Source organism: Euleptes europaea, chromosome 5 (assembly GCF_029931775.1).
Source record: "Euleptes europaea isolate rEulEur1 chromosome 5, rEulEur1.hap1, whole genome shotgun sequence".
In the NCBI taxonomy this organism is placed as follows: domain Eukaryota; kingdom Metazoa; phylum Chordata; class Lepidosauria; order Squamata; family Sphaerodactylidae; genus Euleptes; species Euleptes europaea.
In genome coordinates, this window is record NC_079316.1 from 44,593,103 (window position 1) to 44,618,878 (window position 25,776).

The following is a 25,776-nucleotide window of genomic DNA, read 5'->3' on the forward strand; positions in this document are numbered from 1 at the left end:
GCAAAACAACTCTCCTTTGTTTTAAGGTGTCACTTTCTTATAGGTAACATGGAGGTGCTGAGTCATTGGCTGTGTAGTGGTTGCCATGGAGACAGTCTGTTCTAGTTTCCCATCGGAATTGAGCCTGAATTTTCTAGTAATCTAAGGAAAAAATACAAAATGTTTTTTTTATTTGATTTATTTGATTCTGTTCATAATTCAAGAAGAAACAATAGCAAACCAGACCAAAGTGCATGGAATGAATAAACTTTATAGCTCATTGTCCACCCTTACAAAATTCCCTAGAAACTATATTATTACCAGTTGTAATCTTCCTTCCTCTCAATAATACAGAATTTTGTTATGAGGGAATCTGAAGACGAACTCACCCCATAAATAAGTAAGCAATAATTGACTCAAAAACTAACACAAGCTCTTTCAAACTACTTTAGCTCTCGGTGCATCCATGGATCCTGCTTTGAAGAGTCGGCCAACTCAAGTATGCAACTTGAAAAACAGAGCTGACCTAAGAACAGAATTGGAAATGGGAAGACTGGGTTCCAAACAATAAATGAAAATGCAAACACACACAGACAAATATTTGGGACATCTCTACTCAGCATTGTGCCTCATTTGAAAGCCACTCCTGCTTCTAATTTGTCAAGCCAGATTTACTCTAAGCAACAGACTCTGAAGTCAGGGAGTTACAATAGGAGAAAAATGGGACACAGCATTAGATCCAAGTTCTCTTTAACTGAAGAATAGGGTCCAAATAGCAGTGTTAGCATCTGAAATGCACAGGGTCTTACAAGGGAGGGCTTGTGATCACACTGCAAGCCAGTTTCGTCTGCTTTTCTCGGCACAGAGCCCATGAGCTGCTCTGTAAGGCCCTTCCACTTATTTCAGTAAATGATTTTTGCACATTATCCAAGATTTTGTGTATGTTAGTCGGTGCCCTTTGCCCCCTTTGCCATAGTTACCATCGTTTTTAAAGAAGAGTGGAAATGAAATATCCGGGAGTGAGGCACCCAGCCCAAGAAACACAGCCAAAGGTTATTTCACTGAGTGCGACTGTTCAAAAGAACGGCAGAGAAGCACTTGATATGCTAACATTCAAACAGAAAAGTTTTGTAACTCTAAAGCTTTCTAATGAACTAGTTATTCTGAACATACAGCGAGGCAATAAACACGTGAATGTAAATTCCACTTACATACAGAGGAAGGGATCCATGGAATTAAACATTTCACCCTTTTAAAACAAATGGCTGAAAAACGCCATTTTAAAAGCTATTTACTTTGCAATTCCTATGCTGAGTTACTGCAGCCTAAGCCCACTGATTACATTACAACCCAGAAAAAGTAGGTGTAAGGCAGATAGTAAATGTTCAACTGTTTTGTGGCTGCACAGCCAAGTCACCAGCCAGAATTAGAAGGATCTGTTGGGAATCCCACCACCCAGCAAAACATCAGCAAGGGGAAGATATTTCCTTTTTTGTTTTCTTTTTTAATGTACATATTTTAAGTAATTGTGTAAGCTGCTCTGAGCCCTTGGACCAGTTATTTTTCCCCCTTTTCTTTTATTGCCGTCAAGTCACTTCTGACTTATGGTGACCCCTGGTGAGGTTTTCAAGGCAAGGGATGTTCAGAGGTGGTTTGCCATTGCCTGCCTCCGTGTCAGGATCTTGGTGTTCCTTGGAGGTCTCCCATCCAAATACTAGCCAGGGCCAGGGGGACCAGTTAACTACAGTAGTTCTAATGTTAATACTGAGTTAAGATTAGAAAAGCATAAATCTTGCTTTTATTAATGATTCAGCAGGATCTTAGTATAACAAACCTTTAATATAATGATATTCATTATGGATTTCAGATTTTTCCGGAAACACATTTTCACGATCAGCTAAAAAAGTCTGACTGTGCTATTATTGTGGGGTTGTCTGTGGGGGTGGGGACTGAGTTACTAGCAGTTAATCACTTCCTAATTTGAATTTATATTGCAAAAGCTTTTATAGAACAGGAAGAATTTTGTAAGACTATATCTGCATAGTCTAATATCTAGACTGTGAGAGTCTCTCTGTGCCCTAAACTTTATTTACTTACTACATTTTTATCTTGCCCTTGCTCCAAGGAGCTCAGGGCAGTGTACACTGGTCTCCACTCCTCTATTTTATCCTCACAACAACCCTGTGAGGTAGGTTGAGGTGAGACGATATGGTTGACCCAAAGTCACCCAGCAAACAGAACAGGACTTTGGATAAACGGGAGAACTGTTACTTCAAGAAGAATTAAAAGCTATTTTTTTAAACTACAGGAGCACATATTTCTTGTCATCTATGAATCTATCAACCAAGCATCTATATTCAGATTATTCCTTAAAGATGCATAAACCCACAAGTTTTTCTCAACATAAGGGGCTGGAACAAGGGGAGGCAAAGTCCCTCCATGAAATGCAAATTTCAGGCTCATGCAGTGTCTATTTACTTCAGGGCTATACAAGAAGGTAGGAGATGTTTAACCCCTCTACCTCTACTTAGTTTTTCTATTCAAGTCCAGTTCTGCCAGCTGCTAAATTACTAGGATCGACATTCTGGCGAAGCAACATTAAAGAAATTTTGTTCTTGTAGGTAATCCGGGCTGTGTGACCGTGGTCTTGGTATTTTCTTTCCTGACGTTTCGCCAGCAGCTGTGGCAGGCATCTTCAGAGGAGTAACACTGAAGGACAGTGTCTCTCAGTGTCAAGTGTGTAGGAAGAGTAATGAATTTGTAGTTAGGGAAGAAGAGTCCAGTACTGCATGCTACATGTTTCCGAACAGGAGGTGGCTCTTTTTCTTTAAGGAAGGAGAAGTTACAGGGCCAAACCAGCAGCCTCCTTCAGCAGATTTGTCCTCCAAAGGCTGTTACTGTTGAATTAACTACTCAAACTTGCTTATGAAGTTTAAATTAGTTACTGGTAGTTGTACACTTGCTCCAAAAGCAGTTATTATCTCGTTTTCTACATTTGGAGGCCTCATAACGCTGCAGCATCTTTCAGCATCTTTGCAGATGATGCTGATGCTTGGGAAACCCAAACTGTTGGTTCTGGCCTTCAAAATTCTAATAGTTGCTGTGCACATAGGTATCAGCTGTGTGTGAGAGACCACCCTGACCCTTATTCTTTCTGCATGGTCCACCACTAGTTATACAGCTATGTGACTATCCTTTCTCCTTTGCCTCTCTCTTCTTTGGGTTATAAGCCATCTCAGCTTCTGTGTAGTGTTTAGCATACTTCAGAAATAACAGTAGTAAGGAAACCTCAATGTCTTTTCTCTCCTCACAATCTACACAGCCTTACAAGTCTCTGCTGTATGTCCACACATGTTAAAACCATTGTCCACCACCGTTGGTATTGTTTGTGGGTTTTTTCCCACCAAGTGACTGATGAGCAAAACTACAGCAGCACAAAAATGCAGAAGAACAGAGCTCCTCTTCGAAGTCTGCAGAAATTGCCTTTCTGTGTTCATGCTGACGAATGAGGAAATTTTTTGTCTTCCTTCTTATCAATGGAATGTATTTGCTGTGCTAAACTCACCAACTACAAAGAGAACAAAGGCTGCCTGGTGATGAAGAACAAAGCTTTAGAATATGAGCTATCAATTGGCAAACTGTGGATAAACCGAAAAGGAAAGGAACAGTCTTGGGGAGAGATGAATACTTGATAAATATGAGAGAATGTTTTCCTTACACAAGTAGAATTATATGCAATTACAACACAATTGGTAACATGTCTGGGTTCATACCTCTCAAGGGAATTAAGTCAAATGAACCGGTGAATTTTAAGGATACAAATTCAATAGGATCATACCAGGTGAAACAATGCCGTCTTCTTCCAGCTTAGAATTAAAGGGGGCAATTACAGGGCTTGTGATGACTAATGCTAACAACACTTAACATTGAAATAGTTTTCAAGTGCTCAAAGCACATACATTATTTTAGTAATCCTTATGACAGCTTTGTAAGGTAGATAATCCTTAGTTACTTTATTGGCTGGATAAGCTCTACAAGTATAAGAGAACACACCTCCAGATAAGTAAAAGCCAAAATAAACTTCACAAAAGTAATGAATAGGCACAGGGATGAAAGAACAAAAAGGCTCTCAATGGATATGATCAATGCTTCCATAAGCAGTCATTTAATGATGGAGCTGAACCAGCAAGTGAAACAGCATTTCTGGAAGCCATCAGGAATTAAGCATCTTTCAAAAACACGTATAGCCATTCTATTTACGCCCAATTCAATCAGCAAGACTTGTTGTTCCTTCTAGGAAGAAAAGAGACACATCCAAGTGTCCCACTTTCATTTCTGACCCCATAGATCAGTGATACTCAGTGGCTCAAAAGCCCCTTGTGTCTCTCTGGTTCACCACCAGTGGCTCTTCTGAGCCATGTTCCCCAATGTGGCCCCCGCCAGGAAAGAGGGCAAAGACCCTTGCTTGTTGGGACCTGTGGTTGGCAGGTGGTCCCCACCTTGAAACAACTGTAACCCTCCCTGAGCTGCAGGCCTCGTGCATGAATCGAAGGGCCCGCCCTCTCTAACGACCCCCACTCTTCTCTGCAGCTTCTGTGCTCTCATCCCAGCACTTGGGCACCTGCCAGGAAGGCAGCAAGCTGGCCACAGAGAAGAGCGAATACAACCACCACTGCGGCCATCCAAAAAAAGAGCAAGCTGGCCAGTGCTATGGTAATGGGTTTATTCCCCTGTTGACACACCCACCTTGCTCTCCTCCAGGAGCCTCAGCAATCTCACTCTCTCAGCCAACCTGCTGGTCCTCAAGATGAGGAGTGAGAAGGCAGAGAGGGAAACCCTTCACCTCACTCCAGATACACAGGAGTTGCCTAAAGTTCAGCAGTGGTGGGGAGGGACCACTGTACATGCTCAGAAGTAGTCGAGTAGTTAATATGATTATCGTTATAAAATAATATAAGCCATCACTATTAATATTAAATGTATGTGTTTGGTGGGATAGCACATGGGGCACACAGTAGTCATGTGGGTCTTCTGGTTGGTAGTAATTGCTGATGTGTCTGAGTACCACTATCATAGAGGGAATGGTGATTCTTCAACTTTCCTCAGCAAAAAAGGCTGCATTGCAACCGTCTCAATTTCAACAGCACATGCCATAATGGAGCAATCTCATATCCTAACACTGACAACTGATCAGCTATTCCTCAGCTCAGTAGTTCTCAGACTGTGTGGAAAGGCCCCATTGATGGGCATGGAACACCCAGAAGGAGGGATCCATAAAGTTTCAAAGAAGGAGAGTACCCTGAGGCAGATGAAGTCTTCTTCTCACAAGTCAGAACATTTATGGGATAAATGTCCCCTAGAAGAAGAGTTACTCATATGTGCTTTGTGGGAGTGATGGCTCTCCTACCCATTCCATCATCCTTATGTGATTTTGCTTTCTTTTGATGAGTGTATTGTTTCAGGGAAAGTTGAAGATGTTCTGATATTTTCTGCTAATGACATAGGGTCCCAATCCCACAGCAGGCTGTAAGGATGTCTGCACACTCTGTTGTGGAACAGATTGCTGGGTTGGGAGCCTCAGGTCCAAGGGAGGACGGGAAGGAAAAACAGATCTGGAAAAAGGCTCCACCCCCATACAGGAGGGAGGGAGAAATGGGCCGCCTGCTTGTTCAGCAGGATGAACACCACCTCTCCCTCTCCATGGGGTGGCCCAGCCCCAGGTTTGTGTGTGTGTGTGTGGGGGGGGGGGGAAATCAGTCCACCAGGGAAAGCCCTGGTGACCATAATGGCCAGTCACTCCTTGTTAAAGGCAAGTTTAGAAGGTGGCCACAGACTTTAAAATCCCAAGGAAGCATGGCCTTAAGGTCTACATGTTCCATCTCCCCCCAAGTCCTTCCTGAGTCTGTGCAATCAAATATGTATTGCAAATACTGTCCTGGAAATGTAACCCCAGTCATGTGCGGTCCAAAGAGAGTGGGTTTAAGACTTCCCATCATGCTGTTTTTTCCTGACTTGAAATAGCCTCAGGGGAAACTTATGTGTACCTCATCAGCACATTTGGAGCCCCAAGGGGAAAATACTGACCTTTTCTGCTCTGGACATTTCCAGTTAAGAAAACAGCAGGGGTGGATAGGCAGGTGGGCACTGCAGCTAAAATCAAGTTCCCAGCACAGAACTTGAAAAACATGTTTGATCGCACTGACCCAGGGAAAAATGTAATTTTCTTAGCTAAACATTACATTTACTACATGGTTTTATCCTGCCCTTTCTTCAAAGAACACAAGGGCCTCCCCTACATTTTATCTCCCCAGCTAGGTCGAGAGAGAGACTGACTGGTCCAAGGTCCACTGGCTCTGTTCTGTATACTTTGACTGGCAGCAGCTCTCCGGGGTCTTAGCCACTGTTGAGAAAGACCATTCTCAACCCGAAACCCTGAAATTGGGGAAGCCAGGGAATTAACATGGAACTTTCTGCACTCAAAGCATGTGCTCTGTCACTAAGTTAGAGCCCCTTCACAAAGATGCCTCCTCTCTGGTGATGTCAGAAATTCCAAAGGATTTCCAAAAGAGTAAAGGAGTGAAGACCCCACATCATCGTAAAATAATGATTTTGTACTACAAAAAGGGAAGATGACTGGGGAAGGAACTGGCAAACCACCCCGTAAACAAAGTCTGCCTAGGAAACGTCAAGATGTGACGTCACCCCATGGGTGAGGAATGACCCGGTGCTTGCACAGGGGACCTTTACCTTTTTTTTTTTTTTTACTACAAAATAACAATTTCTTACTACAGGTACAGCTTACATGTCAACCTTCATTTCTGTTTTGTTATTGGCAGTAAAGGACTTAAACTTCTCTTTGATGTCTTTCTTCTAAATACCAAATTTCAGGAGAATTAACAGGACACAAAATAATTTTACGAAGCATTTGATGCTTTGAAAACATCAAAATAAAATTAATTAGCATTACATAAACATATAAAAATCCACAAGTTCAGAACAATGGACCCCCCAGGGCTGAATAGGGACACAGGATTCTTATCTCACCTTCTGACTGTGCTAAAAAGGCTCAGAGATCTCCATTCCTACTCATGTCTGACTAAGGGAGCTTTGACTCTTGAAAGCTTATACCCTGAAACTCTTGTTGGTCTCTAAAGTGCTACTGACTCGAATCTAAATACAAAAATGTCCTAGTTTATACCACGTTCTGCTGTCATCACCACAATGCACCATGAAGAACTCTAAAAGGAATTGGATTAATGAGCATTTCCAGGGCACTTTTATGAGACCACTCAAAAAACAAAACAACCATCTTCTAGAATATTACAAGCTTGGGGCACCATTTCAGATTTTCAGACCAAACATAGTGTGTTTTATTATTATACCTGGTAGATAGTTCCAGTACACAATCAAATGTAAGAACCAGTGGATTTTCCAGAACCTTAGGCCCTCGTCAGGAATAATCACACAGGGGCTTAGACAGTTGAGATCATGCCTGTAAGTTGCACTATAATATTTCAGGAAATTCCACAGTTATTTGTTAAATAAACGAGGCAAATCTTCATGTAGGTTATGGGATGCTAAATAAGCATTCGGTATAGTTTCCAACCAGTTATACCACTGGTATACTCACTTGCTCTACATAGGGCTTCTTGGCAAACGAGATCCTTGCTATAGAATGCGAAGCTATAGAAAGCTCCTGCCCATTCACCTCTCCTTCCTCCACCTCTACCAAACCTGCATCAAGAAGAGAAGTTGTTAATACTAACATAGCTCATAAAAATGAACACCATGGTTGGGTGTAAATCTTAGAAATAAATACATAAACTGGAATGCTATATATACACTTATGCACATGCTGTTGGTCTATAAGAGCCAAGGCTGTGTGGTCTGAGGTACAGCAGTAAAGTACTTTCCTACAAACCAGATTTACAACTGAAGTAATAACTGCTAACGTGAGCAGGTTAGTACCTGTGTTCTGAGCACTGACAAAGGCCACCTTGTTAGTGTCTGGTTTGATGCGGATGAATCCACATTCTCGATGCATTGGCTTCCTGGTGTCTGGATGGAAGCTGTTGAATCTATTAAGATACAAAATATTAGGGTACAAGGTGCCACAACCCCCCTGAAGATTAGCATGCCTCTATAACAAGTACTCCATAGGAGTAGAATGAGTCCTTTCAGCAACACTGATAGAAAAGGAATAAAAATCAGTTTTCCAGTGTGGTACATTGGTTAGAGTCGCAGACTAGGATCTGGGAGACCCTGGTTCAAATCCCCACTCCGCCATGAAAACTTGCTGGGCAACCTTGGATCAGTCACCCACCCGTAGCCTTGACGCGGGAACCAGCGGATTAACCAGGTTGTCCTGGAAAACACCACCAGAACTCCTTGCTACTAGAAAAGCAGTGGTTGTTTATTTTACAGTGCACAGGTATAATACAAACGCCTCTTACACTCTTCCACTCATAGCATCCCGACACATAAGCTTCCATTCTATACAGCTTTATACAATATGCCATCTCAGGCAATCAATCACAGTAGATGCTAAGTCGTTCACCTGTTGCTAGTACATTGCATCAGCCATCTGGCCCAAACCGGTTATGGCCAGATCCCTCAGGCTATCCAGGGACTTTCCAGACTTATGACATCATTACAGATCTACTTGATCTCAGTGCAACCTGTCAAACTAATCTGACAGCTTTGCATCTCTGACAAGCCTTACCTACCTCACAAGGTTGTTGTGAGGATAAAATAGAAGTGATAATGATGTAAGCCACTTTGGGTTCCCATTGATCAGAAAGGTGGGGTTAAAAGTAAATAATAAATAAATCTCAGGTATCCCAAGCCCTTTTAAGCACAGACATTTACAGGAATATTATTGCCATATATTACTGGCTCAAGTTGTCTGGAAACAGATAGGTCCTTGGAAAGACTGCTCTATTTCTGGATATTTGGACCCCACATCATATTTTTACCTATCCTATTTGTCATTCTTGCCGTGGGTATATTTTTCTTACCATTTGGCAAATTGTGTTTCTCCCATCAGGAACCCCAAGTAGTAGCAGAACCTACAGGAGATGCATGGCCATGCTTTTCTTCTCTGACACAAATGCCCTGCCTTCATAAGTTTTCTTTACTGTTCAGATTCTTGACTTTGTATGTTGAGCTGGCTCTACGCAGTTGATCCAAATGTCTTCTGGGCAGAAAACCATGTCTCCTTCCCTAAGCCTCTGACCCTCTCAGCCCATTTATCATGTTATCGGATAGCTTTTCCAACAAGGCATCTCTTAAAAGTTATGCAGAGGCAGGGTTGTTGCCAATTTGTGGCCTAAGTAGTTTGATGAGTCTTCCATTTACACAATTCGCTGATCAGATAATACCTTAAAAGCTGACTCCCTTCTCAAAGCTAGCTTATACGAGTACAACGTTTTTCTTATTAGTACAAAAGTTTGTCTTTTAGCCAGGCAGCTCAGCAAAATGTTATGCAGCTAGGACAGCCATGTGGTAAAATGCCATTGAGTTTCACACAGGAGTGAACATTTTAATAGGCTACAGATTAGTTTTAGCATGGTGCAAATCTGGCACATAATTATGAATAAAAACACCACTAATAACAGATCTCCGACAAATTAAAAATATAGTTTCACAAGTGGGGACCCGCAAGAAATTTGTGGGAGTGGCTATCCCATTCCGTCCACCTTTGCTTCCTTCCCTCTCCCCCTACTTTGCAGTCTCTCACTTTCTCCCTCTTGCCACCTTTTCTGACTCTTTACTCCATGCCTATCACTTTCTCTCTCTTTCTACCCATCACTCTCTCTTTCTGCCCCCCAATCACCCTCCCACCCACCCATCTGCTTCCCCCCCACCCCCGGCCACAGCAGCAGTAGCTCCCCTGAAATCACTACAGAGATCTGTTCACCCTTAGGTGAACAGCTGCAGGTTGGGAAATTCCTGGAGATTTGGGGGTAGAACTTTGGGAGAGTGAAGTTTGGGGAGGGAAGCAACCTCAGTAGGGTATAATGCCATTGACTCCACCCTCCAAAGCAACCATTTTCTCCAGGAGAACTGATTTCTGTCATCTGGAGATCAGTTGTAATTCTGGCTGATCTCTAGCCCTCACCTGGAGGCTGGCACCCTAGTTCCCTTGGAGGAAATGGCTACTTTGGAGGATGAAATCTATGGCATTGTACTCTTCTGAGATCCTTCCCCTCCTCAAATCCAACCCTCCCCAGGCTCCACCCCTCAAATCTCCAGGAATTTCCCAACCTGCAGTTGGCAACCCTACCTTCTTCCCACCCAACAGGCAACCTACCTTTATATGCCCAATGTCTCCAGTCTTCCGTTTCCATCCCCCGCCCCCCCGCAGCCTCTACCTTGGAAAGCTACAGTGTTTCTCCACACTAGGGACCAAAGCAGCAACTTCTATTACTATTCACTTACTTCAACTGCTTGGGAGCATCTGATTGTCCTGCACAAGAATTAGGGACTGTATCATGCTTGCACATTTATATTTTTATAGATCTTCAAATGCTTAGGGATCTACCTACATTGCTAATGAAAACAACTACATCAATCAAAGCCACAGTTGTTCTGTGGATGCTTAGCCATTTTTGAAAAAGAAGTCACCTAGTTAAGGAGGGGGTTTTTTTCCTGAAATTTCATATTTATTGTAAAGATTATTGTATTTTTATTCATTTTTTCCCTTTTTTGCATAATCTTTGACACCCAGGTAGAAAAGACGGTTAAGAAATCTAAAATCTGCCTAGAGTTTCAATGAGGAAGACATACTACATATGAAAAAAAAATTAATACATTGAATAAAACAGATTCCTCAAACAATCTGATCTTAACAGGTACACACTACAAAAGTGTAATTAAAATATTTTTAAGGCATACACTTCCAAGTGAGCTCCAAAATAAGTAAGGAAATAAACTCACGAGAAATTCAGCACAGGCTGCCCCACATGAGAGATCTGAACTTCTTCGAGGTATTGAAAAGGCTTCATTGTAGGGAAGGTCCCATCTCCAGGCGGGTCTGACAGCCAGGTACCCAGCATCCAGGACAGAGGCTCAATCACAGGGTTCAACTGTGGGGTTTCTGTGGGGGAAAAATAATAGGATTGAAAAACTGACAAATCTTTGAGAGCAAAAGTAACTAGATTTACCACATCATAGTCAGCCATTAGGGCCAAGCAATTTATTTGTGTTGGCTTTTCTGGGCTGGAGCTAACTGTGGCTGCTCCAACACCTTGCATTTTAACTGGATATTACGTAATTAGCTCTCTTGTACATAGGCTTTTAATGTACTGTAACCCCCTTAAACCCTTAGCGTAAGGTAGGTTAAAAATTTAAGCTAATTGAAATTCCAAGATCACAAATAGAAGGAACACAAGAGAACAATTTTACCAGACAGCTATGTGTTGGCTATTTCATTATGCCCCGAGCAACGATGAATTTGACTGATGCAGCTGGTAAGTACCAGAGCTCAATTTCTAGTAGTATTGAAATAAATAAGCACCACATGTAGGGCATCAAAATCAGAAAATGACTAGGAATGAACTGACCAGGCACTGGCCTTTATTCTTATGAACTTCATTCTTAGGTGTCTGAGCCATAAAAGATCTGACCCCATTTAAAGAAAACCAATGAAGTCAATAAAGGGCACACAAAAAATATATCGCAAAGTTCCTTTAGCACTTTGTGTTTAGCCAAGAGAGATTAAGGCTGGGCTTGATGATAATTTTCAAATATGAAAAATGTTAGACAACCCCCCCCCCTTATTGTTCTCTATTGCTACAGACAGGAGATAACGTGCTTGAATTACAAGCAGACAAATTTAAATAAAGTTTTTTTTAATCTTGAAATAAGTTGTCCAGTAGAACCAAAGGGAACTACAGTCACACTTGGAAGACCTGATAAAGCATGCTAAACCCTGTCTCCACTCAAGGGACTGATCCATAATGCTGAAGTCTTCTACAACATTATGATTCCCTACTGAGGGGTCAAAAAGAAGACTCAGCTTCTTTAAAAACCTCCTGTTTGCTGTTTGAAGTATAATTCCAGGATAGTCACAGCTATTAAGAGAGTTGGTACAGTCCCCAGTATACATCTCACATGAGCTTGTTAACCAGTATACATCTCACATGAGCTTGTTAACCAGTATACCTCTCACATGAGCTTGTTAACTCACATGGCTTGCTAACTGGCTTTAGGCAACCCACTCTTGAACTCACTCCTACTACTACCGCAACCATTTGTAATAGGAGGGTAAATACCACTCAAGTGTACAAATATCTCAAGTGTACAAACAGTGCTATTATTTAATCACAAATTACTATTTCTGTGAGGCTAGTAAAACACACACAATGAAGTCTTATATCTTTCCTTGGAGAACACATACACGTCACCCAGTTTATAAGAGGAAGAAAAATCTATTTATTGCTACCATCTAGTGGATTAAAATTAACATTACAATTCAAAATAAACTTCCTTGTGAGGATGCAGTACAGGTCCACATTGGATACACACATGAAGCTGCCTTATACTGAATCAGACCATTGGTCCATCAAGGTCAATATTGTCTACTCAAGATGGCAGCAGCTCTCCAAGGCCTCAGGCAAAGGTCTTTCCCATCGCCTACTACCTGATCCTTAACTGGAGAGGAAGGGTATAGCACCTGGGACTTTCTACATGCCAAACAGATGCTCTACCACTGAGCAACGGCCCCTCCCATGCCCTCTTTTAGTGCCAGTGTTCTCTAGAATGTTATCATGAAATTAAACATTGATTTTATTCCCCTTACACAAAAACCCACTCCTACAAGCCTTCCAATCTGCGTTAATATTATGTTTGCCGTCAAGTCTCAGCCGACTTATGGTGACCCCATAGGGTTTTCAATGCAAGAAACCAACAAGGGTTGTTTGCCATCCCCTGCCTCTGAGTAGCAACCCTGGACTTCCTTGGTGGTCTCTCATCCAAGTACAGGGCTGACCCTACTTAGCTTGCAAAATCTGATGACATCAAGCTAGCCTGGGCTATCCAGGTCAGGGCCTAATCTGTATTACACCAACAATTAAAAAAAAAGAAAGATGCCTTTTCAGCTGAGCCCAATGACAAGCTAATTCCATGGTCTCTTAATTTTTTGTGAATGTATCATCATGCCAATCACAACCATAGGCGCAATTTGAAAGGTGACACTGGACTGCAAAAGAAATTGGTATTCTTTCTGCTGGATCTGTATTAAGAGTTAACTAGTCCTGAACCTGTTGATTCAAAGTTAAAATCATGACTCAATCGTTAGTCTGACCATGTAAAGATGAATGATATTGTAACTTTTATCCAGCGCTTCTGTGCCCAACGGAACAAGAATGCAAGGTATGAATACCTAGTCAGCAATCAAACACCTTGTCTGTGCAGGCTGAAAATCCCAGGGCATTTCAGCCTCATCTCCTTGCTCACCTTTTCATATTGTTATCCATTCTGTGCAACTCAAAACTTCACATATTTCATCACAAATACTGCTAACACACTGCCCATTTGTAGATTCCCATAAAACATATCAATTTACTAATCATACACTTTTTATTCTAGTAGGCCAACCTGGCTAACTGGTTGTTATCCTGCAGTTGTTATCCTTCATTGCTACCCTTCTTTTATAAACACTAGTTTTTTCTCGCCTTAACTAGACTGCTGTCCTTAGATTCCCCTCCCAAAGTGTAAACATACACTGATCTGGTTCAAAGTAAGAACTCTGCAAATGTGAAACCTGAACCTCACCTTCACATTTCCCAAAGGGAGTTCTTGCATAACTTGAAATGCTCAAAGGCTTTCTTCACCTGTCATGATCCCTCGTTCCCCTCACCACAAGTAGAGGTTAACAACTGAATAGGAAGAGCATGGAAAAGTCTGCTTTGGTTGACAACTTCTACCCAAGAGGAGGAAGTGCACAGTTCTGAGGTTTCTTATTACAGGCACAGTTCCAGGGTTCAATGAGTGAACACCTCAAAAACAGACATCAGTACAAGCTGTGGAACACATGCACAGTGCCTCCTACTGAAACAAATCTCTCTTTCTAGACTGATACTGAGAACAGCACCCTGCAAAATCATACAAAAGACACAGAAGAACAAATGAAATGGAGTCCACATCTCCACTTTCAGAAAGTACTTTGATAAAAATGTTAATTGCTTCATACTTTACCTGTATTTATTTCATTGCTTGCCATATCTCACAAGACTGTTTTTAGCTTCTTCACTCTAGGTTACTAATCTTTCCCTAGTATCTGGGAAACGCTCTGCAGTCATCTGCCAAAAAGGCAAGACAGGAAACAATCTTGCAATTCAGTATAAAGGTTACCCTACTGAATGCTGGGATTTGTAGTTTATTTATAGTGAACAGTGAGAAAGTGGTGTCATATATTGTTATTACATTTGTAATTCTTACTGGTGCCTACAACAAAGATAAACTTTCAGCTTTAGATCCCATTATTATAAGACCCAGAATCCAAGAGAGAGGCAAAGAACAAGAGAGTTAAGTCAAACTAGCAAACCTGTATGAGATTCATTTTTCTGTATACTTCACCAGTGAAATCTGGCAAGTCTTAACTCATACCTTTGCAGGCTCCAGGGAGATTTGCATACCGTATATACCCATGTATAAGCCGACCCGCGTATAAGCCAAGGTGCCTAATTTCTCCCCAAAAATGGGGGAAAATTAGGCACCCGCGTATAAGCCGAGGGTCGGCTTATAACCCCTCCCCCCCCCGCAGGCTTACCTGACGGGCTCCCGGTGAAGGCGATGGTGGCGGCGGTGGGCCCCCCGCAGGAGGCTTCCAGGGCGGGGGGAGCCAGGCACGCCCGGCAGCAGGCTTCCCCCGTCCCTTCCAGGGCGGGGGGAGCCAGGCGTGCTCGGCGGCGGCGGCCGCGCAGCCTAGAGCGGCCGCAGCAGGCTTCCCCCAGCCCTTCCAGGGCGGGGGGAGCCAGGCGCGCCCGGTGGTGGCGGCCGCGCGGCCTAGAGCGGCCGCAGCAGGCTTCCCCCCGCCCTGGAAGGGCAGGGGGAGCCAGGCGCGCCCGGCGGTGGCGGCCGCAGCAGGCTTCCCCCGTCCCTTCCAGGGCGGGAGGAGCCAGGCACGCCCAGTGGTGGCGGCCGCGCGGCCTAGAGCGGCCGCGGGGGGAGCTAGGCGCGCTCGGCGGCGGCAGCCGCGCGGCCTTGGAGCAGCCGTAGCAGGCTTCCCCCAGCCCTTCCAGGGCGGGGGGAGCCAGGCGCGCCCAGCGGCGGCGGCCGCACGGCCTAGAGCGGCCGCAGCAGGCTTCCCCCAGCCCTTCCAGGGCGGGGGGAGCCAGGTGCGCCCGGTGGCGGCGGCCGCGCGACCTTGGAGCAGCTGCAGGAGGCCCTCACAGGGTCCTCCTGGCCAGGGGAAGCCGCATGGGCCCAGCAGCGGCGGCGATGGCGGCGGTGGTAAGTTGCCCCCTCCCTCCTCCCTCCTCCCCCACCGTATTGACCCGCGTATAAGCTGAGGCCAGCTTTTTCAGCCCTTTTTTTGGGCTGAAAAACTCGGCTTATACGCGAGTATATACGGTATATACATTTTCAAATAAATAAGTATACTAGGAATAATATTTTACACTGACAAACTGCTATCCATAAACCATGAAGAATACATTACTACTTAAATCACATAAATTAATAGAGTTTAGAATTAACATCTAGCTTTTCTTCCTATTACTAACAACTCTCCACGTTACTTCTGTTTCTATGGTCAGTCAAATTTACCCTACAAACAAAGCTGGTACTCTGCCAGAAAACAGTTAAGTGTCCAAATCACAACTGTTTCATTTATGTTTCTATCATTCTTATGAGAAAAAATTAATCAGCACAAGAAGCCACTGTGCACATGCAGAAATATGTATTCCACTCCATTGTACAGAACAAAGAGAGAGCTATAGCTCATTGTAGTCTCTATCCAAAGATAAAAGGCCTACAGTATATACTCGCGATTAAGCCGTTTTTCAGCCCAAAAAAAGGGCTCAAAAAGCCGAACTCGGCTTATATGCGGGTCAATACGGTAGAGGCGGGAGGGAGGAGGGAGGGGGGAACTTACCGCCGCCACATTTTCCCGGCCGGGAGCGGCCTCCAGAGGCCCCCTGCAGCCGCAGGGAGGCTGCGCTGCCGCCCCCGCCGGGCCGCACCACTTCCCGCCGCCAGGAGCGGCCTGGGGGGGCCTCCTGCAGCTGCAGGAAGGCCGCCCCCGCCAGATCTGCCGCTTCCCGCCGCCAGGAGCCAGAAGGTAAGCCTGCGGGGGGGGGAGGGGTTATAAGCTGACCCTTGGCCTTATACGCAGGTGCCTAATTTTTCCCCATTTTTGGAAAGAAATTAGGCACCTCGGCTTATACGCGGGTCGGCTTATACACGGGTATATACGGTAATCATTACAGCACCCCTGCTGATTAATAAATTTTGTATATGAATTTTTAACATCTTCAGCATGACGCAGCCAGGTTACTGGGTTAAACCTATGTCTTTTCCCCCCTTTCCCAGTAAAAATAAATTGTTCCCACTGACTTCTATGAAAAGAAGAAAAATACAAACTGAGGTTGGACAAAGGCTGTCCAAAGCCCTTGCATTTGGGGGTCATCAGATTCTGGGGGAGAGAGAAAGCTCACCTCCACCTCAGCTATGTCCCGCCATACAGGCTCTTTACTTTTGTCCACAGAAATCAGCAGGGCCTGTCCTAAGCAGCAGGAAAACTCGGTCCCCACTCCAGACACCAATGATCCCAATTTGGAGAGCGAGTTTTGCTCCCATTTAAATAGTAGAAATGAATGTAGTCTTTTCACATAAGTCAATGAAAATTATTTACTTTAGCTGGAAAGAGGGGCATGTGCTTTAAGTGTCCTATTAAAATCAACCGAAATTTACTAATCTTAACATGGCTGGCAGGTAAATAAATACTACCTAAAATACTGTACTTCGTATTGTGCTATCACTTATGCATTGGCAAGTAAAAATGTCAAAGAGTTGACAAAGTGTGTGTGGCTGAAGCATTTGGGGACTAAAGCTTCTACCAATCAGCAAGCTGCTATGGTACCTTTTCCAGTTCCTACAACCTACCTAGCCCATTCTCAGAGCTCTGGAGAATGGTTTCCACAGAGATCCACAAAACACATTAGCAAACTGTGCCAATCAACTTCCTAGAAATCTAAGAAAGCATCTTTCTCTGAACCCCTCCAGAAGAGCTGTCCCCACCTCTGGAAGGCAGCCAGGGTTCTTCACAATCATTGGGACAGGTCACCATACTTCAGATGCTACTGATTGGGTTGCTCCTTCTTCTCACTCACACATTCCTGACTTTTCCTTATTGATGTAGAGGCTAGAAGGCCATCTGTCAGCAATGCAGATTCTGTAAACTTAGGCAGATTAGGGAGAACAGGAAGGTTTGCATCAGTGCTTGGCCTCGTGGCCCCTCCTTGCATGCCCAGGGTAGTGCTACTTTAGGGTCAGAAAACAATTTTCCTCCAGGCCAGATTGGCTATCATGGAGGGTTTTTTTTGCCATCTTCTGGGCATGGAGTAGGGGTCACTGGTGTGTGTGTGCGGGAGGTAGTTGTGAATTTCCTGCATTGTGCAGGGGGTTGGACTAGATGACCCTGGTGGTCCCTTCCACCTCTATGATTCTGTGATCTATTTCAATATTTTCCCTATCTATTCTTCCTATTCTTTCTGATCACTTGTGTTGCAAGTGTAGAAGTGTTTCCCGTTCTGTAACCCTTTTCAAGTGCTCCGGTGGTTGTATGCATGAATATGCTTTCACTGCTGACTCTGCACTATAGCTGCAAGGTCTGCTCCCTTTACCCCAGAAATAGCCATCTGCCTAGGGCCCAAGGGACAAACGTTACAGTAAATAATATTTTGGGATTTTATAGCTTTTCACCTGTACATCAAATGGTGACTGTATTTAAACATGACAATTACTAAACAACGTATATACACTGTAGACATAAGGCGGATGGAGAATCACCCTGCAGTATATAAATAAGAGATACATAGTGGGTAAACATAACCTTTAGGCAACTTCCAGGCAAGATGAAACCTAACATACTTATAGCTTATTACTGCCAGCAAGCAACTGGAAAAAATCCATAACTCTGGAAATGTTCATTCCCAGAACAGCAGTTCTCCTTCCCCCTGTTGTTAGCGCACTGGCACGTGACATATATATGGGGGAGAATGCCAATAACATTCAATATGAATTGGGCCTATACGCTCCACCAGATAAAATGTTCACACACAGGGAAGTAACAGGTAAACAGCCTTGAAAGTCTGTTTTGAGAAATATGTTATATTTAACTAGATAGGATTTGTTTTGATAGCAATTGTCCCCCAGCTGGGGGTTTGTGCACAAAATACTGACCACAGTCCTGAGACAGCAGGTTATTCAGGAATGGGAAATTGATCCTCTTCAGTTCATCTAGCTTTTCCTTCAGCTTTCTAACTTGGCTGTCAGAGCGGCTGATCTTCTGCCTCAACAGTTTCAGCTCCCCGTTCTTCTTCTCCACCTGCTCTCTTAAGCAGCACACTTGGCTTTTGCTATGCCTCGAGGAAAAGCAGTAAGAGTGGAGAGAGTCAATGAGCTTGCAGGCTCCTGAAGCAGACATGATGACCTCATTGATTGACATGGGATTGGCATCGGTGTCTCCCTTCGGACCGACGACCGCTTCTGTTGCAGGCTTGGGAGTCAGATCTTCAGGAGATGCAGGCAGGCTTTGGGAAGGCTTTTGGGGAACAACAGTAAGAGAGGAAGTAGACGAGGTCTCTATTAAACTTCCATCCTGCTCCGCCATGTTACTACTACAGCTAGGTTCAACATTTCTTCTCAACCGTTTCCTTTCCAGTTGCTCCTTTGGGAAAGACGACTTCTCTCTCGTGTGCTTGGAGAAAAAGCTGTAAGAGTGAAGGGAGCCAATAAATTTGCAAGCCCCAGACACAGGAGGTGTGAAATCGTCTTCTGATACACCACTTCGGTCTATTTTCAGATTCCCAGGATGGATCACCATTTCAGAACAGTTCTCTACAGAAGGCTTCTCTGGCTTATTCTGGGCCACTTTTGTGACTAGGTTATCGGCTAGCATCCTTCTAAGGGAGCCTTCAAGCTGGACCTGGAAATTCTCTCCCTGCTCAGACAGTGACCCAATTTCAGCTTGAAGAGTCACTTGCTCCATTTCTTGAGTCCCATCCATTATTGAGTCTCGGTCAGAAGATAAGATCCCCTCCATTACCTCACAGTTTCCTTCCTTTGGTTGACTGCCATCTCTGTATAGAGCCTGGCTTGCTACTTTCCTCCTCCTCTTGACATAATCCCTGCCATCCCCCCTTTTCTCTGAAAGCTGGAAAACGGTTGGCACAGCTGTGGGTTTGAGCAGCCGGTGCTGGTCTTCTAGCCGTTTTGAAAAGCTGTCTTTAGTGAAGTGCTCACTGCATAGAAAGGAATACTTGGTGGGAATCCAGTTATCCCTCTGAACTGCTTTTAACCATTGGATCAGTCGCTTCGAGTCCTTTAATGGAAACCTACAAAACAGTGTACAAAACAAAGAGGTATTATGCATGCTTCTTATAGAACATTTTTTTGCCATCAAGTTGCAGCTGACTTATGGTGACCCTGTAGTGGGGTTTTCAAGGCAAGAGATGTTCAGAGGTGGATTGCCATTGCCTGCCTCCACATAGTAGCCTTGGTATTCCTTGGTGGTCTCCTATCCAAATACTAACCAGGGCTGACTGTGCTTAGCTTTTGAGATGTGATTGAACTAGCCTGGGCTATCCAGGTCAGGGCTCTATAACATGTAACATTTAGGAATTAAGGCTTATCTAAAGCCTCTAAAAGATGACAGGTCAGATATCACAGATCAGCTAATGGTTGTGCTTTCCTCCAGCACAAGGAGCCTTCTCCTGATGTAAGAAGCCAAGGCACTTGGGAAGGCTCCTCACACTAGAGCAAAGTACCACTGCTAGCAGAATAGATCTGCAGGATCCATTTTCCTGAGTACAGAAACATAGTGTTTGTTACATTTTTGGTCATAAAAATGTCACAGGGATGGTAGATTTTTTTTTAGCATTGTGCTTTCTTTCTTATTACTGCATTTTAAATAAATATGATAGTCACTAGCAAAATAACACATACAACCCAATTAACACGTTTAAATCAGAAGTCCTTCTAAACCTCCAATCCGAGGATTTCAAAGGGTCTCCATAAGTCTACTTTTGTGTAGTCAGCCTGCAGGACAATGGTAAATTGACCTCTCCAGGCAGACATCCATGGTGAAATTACCACCACAATAGTCTGAGCCATTTCTTGCTGTATTTCAGACTGTGAGCTTATCCATAGCAAGGCAGATCTTAAGGTAAGAGAGCTCCGCAACAGGCCACTCTGCAGCTAATTTGTGCAACTAAGAAACACTTGCAGTTCTCTGTAGGGTGAGAATAAGCCACTGAAGGCCATATTTAACATCCTGCAGAATCTCTGGTCCCAGGAATCCCCCTTCCATTAGACAAGATGATTGCTTTCTCCTGAGCTGACGAAGTCCTCTTTAATCCTCATCCTTTCACCTTTGGCATGAACAGCAAAACACAGGCTCCATCAGAGTTCTCTCTTTATGCACCTCTGCAGCTCACTCCTAGGTGTACGTCAGATTTAGCTGAATGAATGTGAGATGCTGACATGCATAAGGGAGCACCCTAATGCTGTTCATGCTGGAGTCTAGAGGTTCAGGTGTTGCCTTAGTTCAGGTGTTATGAGTCTATGGGTAGAAAAAACAGTGCTGGCCATTCAGCCTTCCCTCACTTTAAAATATGCCCCTCGTTAAAAACTAGTTGTAGACTATGGCTGTAGATTTAAGAGAAAATAGTATGAATGGGAAAATCTTTTTTCTGACTCCACTGTTTTGAAGAATCAACTACAATCAAATTTACTAACAGGTTTTATGAAACACATTCTCTCAGACCGTGAAGAGAGAGCACAAGGATGTTATAAAACATCCTGAATTCCTCTGTCGGTGGGAAGGGACTTCCCGATAAAGGCTTATCAGGCGTCAGGTGCTCTGATTCTGTGAGCTGTTATCTGACCCCGACAAGCAACTGTTCCAGTTTCCTGCACTGATTACCAATAGTCCAAATGCAAACTGCAGACCAGCAAGATTCTGGCATGCAGAAAGCCAAAATATTTGACTGTGGCTATACTAGCCTGTTGATCTTCCATGACATGCCTTTTCATTTATTTTTGATTTAGTGCTACAGTGTTAATTCAGTGGTAAAGAAAGAGTCTGAATACAAATTCAGTAAAGTTTATAACAATGTATTCCTTTGGCTCAACTGAGATAACATGTCAAACCATGGTTAAGGTTGCCCAATTATTGTCATGTTATAAATAACAAAACCATGGTTTACTACCAGTGACTGAACAATGGAACATTTGGTCATAGAAACAACTAGAAGAGTACTAACCCTGGACTTGGTTGGGCTCAAGGCTGGGTGGGGAGTGCACAGATTGGAAACTCACTCTCAAATGAGACTCACATGTTCTGATCCCATTCCCCAGGGCAGGAATGTATTGCTACATCCCGAAGCAGGAACATGGCAAGACATTGGGAGGAGTACATAACATGGGTCCATCAGGGAGGGGGCCACATGTTGTGCACCCATGTTCTAATGGGCAAATGTACTGCAAAGTACCAAATGTTACACTAATTTAAAAAAAAATTCCAAGGGGATCCAGGAAATTACAGGCCTGTTAGCCCAATGTTCATAAAGCAAACTAGGTAATTCCCTAACAGTCCATTCCAGGTAAATTAGTAGAAAATTATTAAAGAAAGGACTATTAAGCATACTGAGGAACAAAATGCAGTGAGGGGAAAATCAACATGACTTCGGCAAAGGGAAGTTCTGCCTCACCAACCACTGGAGTTCCTAGAGAGTTAAGAATGTGGATAAGGGTGATGCAGTAGACATTATATAACTGGACTTCCAAAAGGCTTCTGACAAGGTCCTTTACCAAAGACTCATGCGGAAACTTAGCAGCTGTGGGATAAGAGGAAAGGTCCTCTTATGAATTAAAAATTGGTTAAATGTCAAAAAGCAGAGTCTAAGGGACAGTTCTGGCAGTGGCGGAAAGCAAGCAGTGGGGTCCTACAGGAATCTGTATTGGAACTAGTACTATTTAATTTGTTCATAAAGAATCTGGAAATGGAGATTGAGGAGCATAGTGGCCAAATTTGCAGATGAAAACAATTCAGGATGTTGAAATCAAAAGTGGATTGCAAAAAGCTCCAAGAGGATCTCTCCAAAATGGGTGACTGGGCAACAATGTGGAAAATAAAGTTCAGTGTAGTTAAGTGCAAGGTGACACATACAGGAATAGAATATATACTGATACATATATATTGAACTGTTTAGTGACAGAGGAACAGAGATATTGGGATTATAGTGGACAGCTCAATGAAAATTTCAACTCGGTATGTAACAATGAAAAAGGCAAACTTCATGCTCGGGATTAGTAGGAAAGGGACAGAAAATAAAATGGCCAGTATTGTAATGCATTTATATAGATTTATGATGTGGCCTCAATTGGAATATTGAGCGCAGTTCTGTCACTCTGTCTCAAAAAGGATATTGCAGAAACAGAAGAATGCAGAAGAGGGCAACCAAGATGATCAAGCCGTTGGAGTCCTTTCCTATGAGGAAAGGCTAAACTGTCTTCAGCTTTTCAGTTTAGAAGCGAAGTAGGGACATAATAGAGGCTTATAAAATTATGCATGGGACAGGAAAAGTGTAAAGGGAGGACTTTTTCTCCCCCCATAGTACTAGAACTCAGGGGAGCCCAATGAATTTGATGGGCAATAGATTCAGGATAGACAGAAGGAAGTACTTCATTCAATGAGTAATCAACAGTGCAACAGAATCACACTTTTCTAAGCCTACTGACTGCAATGAACTTTGAAAGGTATAACTCTCTTTAGGACTACGCTGTAAATTGTGGAATTAGTGATAGTCAATGGCTACTAGATATGATGATTCAAGGGAACTGGGCAACCAGTCATTTTGTTTGGTGATTCTTATCTGACAGAAGATATTCAAATCTAATTTTGCAGAATGCCGGACTAAAGGAACCTGCTCAGATCTAGCAAGGCAATTTTTATGTTCTTAATTTAAAGGTTTCACAAATTTATAGCATATTTACAGCACAATCCTATACAGAGCTACTCCAATCTAAGACAGTTGAAACCAACAAACTTAGACTGGATAACTCTGCATAGGCTGTACATACTTTCACTGTTCAGCTGCGTTCACTTTCAAATGGGAGAGGTGTGTTTGTGGGTTTTTTGTTTCAGACAGGAAACAACGCTGCTACTATCTATAAGGGTGCATAATATTTAGCCAAAATAACAACAGTATCAAAAATATTACAAAACTGCACCTTGAAATAGACACAAGACATTTATTTGAGTCCTTTTGCATGCCAACCAGAAACGTAAAAAACATGCATGTCTAAACTGAACATAATGTCTAATTTCTGAGAACAGTTTTAATGTGAAATACACATAGATTACATATATTAACTTTACATTAAAATAACTGTTATCCCATTGGGTTTTGATCATCTGAGGTGCGTCTTTTTTCAGTTTAAAAATAAGCTTTGATACAGTTGTTACAATGGGTGAGATAAACTCAACCGATCTACTCATCGTAAATCGTTTTCAAGAGAAACTGTAGCATTATAACAGTCTGGAGAAGTATGTGAGAAAGTAGGTTTAAAAAGTACGCTTTTAATTCATAATCTTCACAGTCTAGAAGGCATGGGAAGTCTCTAATTTGTCATAAAGGTGGGCCTGTCGTTTTTCCAGGGTGGCCTACAGAGAGGGCTAGTTCTTCCCCCTGCCTTTAGAGCAGTGGTTCCCAACCTTTTTTTGACCAGGGACCACAAGGACTTTTTTGTTCGGTGCAGGGACCCCAAGGTTCAAAATAAAAATTCCGAGAATTTGAAAATAAACTTTAATCATAACTGTTAGTTAAACATTAAGCTTAGAATAATATTTGTATTTTGTATTATTTTACTTATTGTTTTGTTTGTTTTATGTATATATATATATATATATATATATATATATATATATATATATATTTGTTGTTTGTTATAAAATTCAATAAAAAATTAAAGGAAAACTGGCAAGGGTGCGACGCCTCTCAGTTCAACTGCTACACCCCCTCCTATTGCGCCTTCCCGGAAAAAAACAACACCCATCAAGCTGCAGCTAGGCAAGACACTGCTCCATCAAGCCAAGCAGGGAAAGGTTTGCTGCACCCTCGTTGCCTGCACAAGCATTGCTGCCATGAGGTGCTGCGGATCCCCTCTTCCCAAACCTTCAGGCAGACAACCTTCAAACAGCCCCATGCTGACACACCTGGGAGGGGGCAGAGAGGAGAGGTCACAACACAGCGCAGTCCCGTTTGAGCCAAGGCTCAGCTCTGGAGCCTGCTGTCAGGCTAGGCCTCAGCCACCCGCCGACAGGTGGCAATCACGGGAGAAGCATGTGCAGAGTGCCTCGCCTCCTTTCCCCCTGACTAATCCCAAAGCAAGGGGATGGGAGTTGCAGCCAACTTCGCTCATCCCTCTCTCCCTGCACCCAAGCTAGGCAGGCAGAAAGCCTGTGCATGTGTGAGGGGAGGGGATCGCCCCCTTTGGTCGACGGGGTGCTCCTCCATTCTTCCCGGCTCCGGGAGCTGGAGGTGGGGTGAGGCCAGGAGTTGGGCAAAGGGGGCCGCAGAGGCGAGGGTGGCAGGGCCGTGAGGCGTTGTGGCCAAGGGGGCGGGGGAAGGGCCCGCCCGAGGCGGTCTTGGTAGAGATGGGAAGGGCTCCGTCGGCCTACCGGCTGCGATGGGTCCTTCCCCCTCCCTCCGGTTACCTGTGGAAGGAGACGGCCGCTCGGCCCCGGGAAGCTTTGCCCTGCCGGTTGGAGCAATTCAGCGCCGCGCAGCAGATCACCATCTCCGGAGGCCGCGCAGGCGGCCCTGCCTCCGCCTCCCTCCTACCCACCCCCTCGTCAGCCGTACGGCAAGATGGCGGGGCCAGCAAGGCTCTCCTACAGCTGCTCCCACACCGCCGTAACGAGCTACTTCCGTACGGAAGAACGCTGTCATGTCAATAGCCCCGCCCCCTTCGGGTGTCATCGCGTCACAGCAGCAGTTGGGAGCCTTGACCTCCCCTCTTCTCTCTTCTGTGTACCTCAATGATTAATCGGAGAAACCAAAGACAGGCAAAGACGGCAATCTCGCTTCACGGCCTGTGTTGCTCGCTCTGACAGACACTGCCACGTTAACGGCAAGAGGCCTGGCTTCGGCGCTCCGTACAACAAGATGGCGGCGCCCGTATGCTGCCTCGTTTCAATACCCTGCTGTTGCTCTTTTCAGAGAGATCGGAAGGATGAACTCAAGACACACAGAAAGTTCTTCCTGCTTCAGAGGCATGCGAAATCGGATATCAACCGCTTCATAGAGCCATCTTATCCGTACAGCAAAATGGCCTCTCCCTGTTCGTAAGAGGAAGCCGGTGCAGTGCAGAAAAGCTTGTGGGCCTCTTTGAGGTGGCCTATCGCCACTCGAATGAGCGGCGATAAGCCCTGCGATTGGGCGAGACCGGAACTGTCGGAGCCAGTGGGCTAGGGCGCGTCCCTGTGGTGGTCTGGGTCTGCGAGGAGACTGTAGTGGCTGCTCCCGAAGACTGAGTGGGGGCGGAATGGACGCGGGTGAGCTTGGG

General features: G+C 44.1%; 1 protein-coding gene across 3 annotated transcripts; it reads right to left on the reverse strand.

Moving 5' to 3' along the window:
• THAP4 (THAP domain containing 4) lies at positions 1-25,057 on the reverse strand. 3 transcript variants are annotated; one of them, XM_056850139.1, is made up of 6 exons: positions 24,926-25,057; positions 18,388-19,541; positions 10,918-11,077; positions 7,948-8,057; positions 7,610-7,713; positions 1-141 (listed from the first exon to the last, which is right to left on the reverse strand). In XM_056850139.1, exons 1-6 carry the CDS (start codon positions 25,006-25,008, stop codon positions 22-24), a joined length of 1,731 nt encoding a protein of 576 aa, XP_056706117.1. In that variant the 5' UTR covers positions 25,009-25,057; the 3' UTR covers positions 1-21. The 3 variants fall into 3 exon arrangements, with proteins under 3 accessions (XP_056706117.1, XP_056706118.1, XP_056706119.1); XM_056850140.1 differs by lacking the exon at positions 7,610-7,713; XM_056850141.1 differs by lacking the exons at positions 18,388-19,541; positions 24,926-25,057 and adding an exon at positions 14,179-14,282.
• Between the last annotated feature and the right edge of the window lie 719 nt (positions 25,058-25,776).

What these genes read in the sequence shown, in the direction of transcription:
- THAP4 (XM_056850139.1), bottom strand. Translation starts at nt 25,008, where the DNA reads ATGGTGATCTGCTGCGCGGCGCTGAATTGCTCCAACCGGCAGGGCAAA. An exon ending in CCTGCTGTCTCAGGACTGTG is followed by an intron (nt 11,078 to 18,387) that starts GTCAGTATTTTG and finishes TTTCCCCCACAG; the next exon opens with AAACCCCACAGTTGAACCCT. An exon ending in AGAAGCCCTATGTAGAGCAA is followed by an intron (nt 142 to 7,609) that starts GTGAGTATACCA and finishes TTTTTTCCTTAG; the next exon opens with ATTACTAGAAAATTCAGGCT.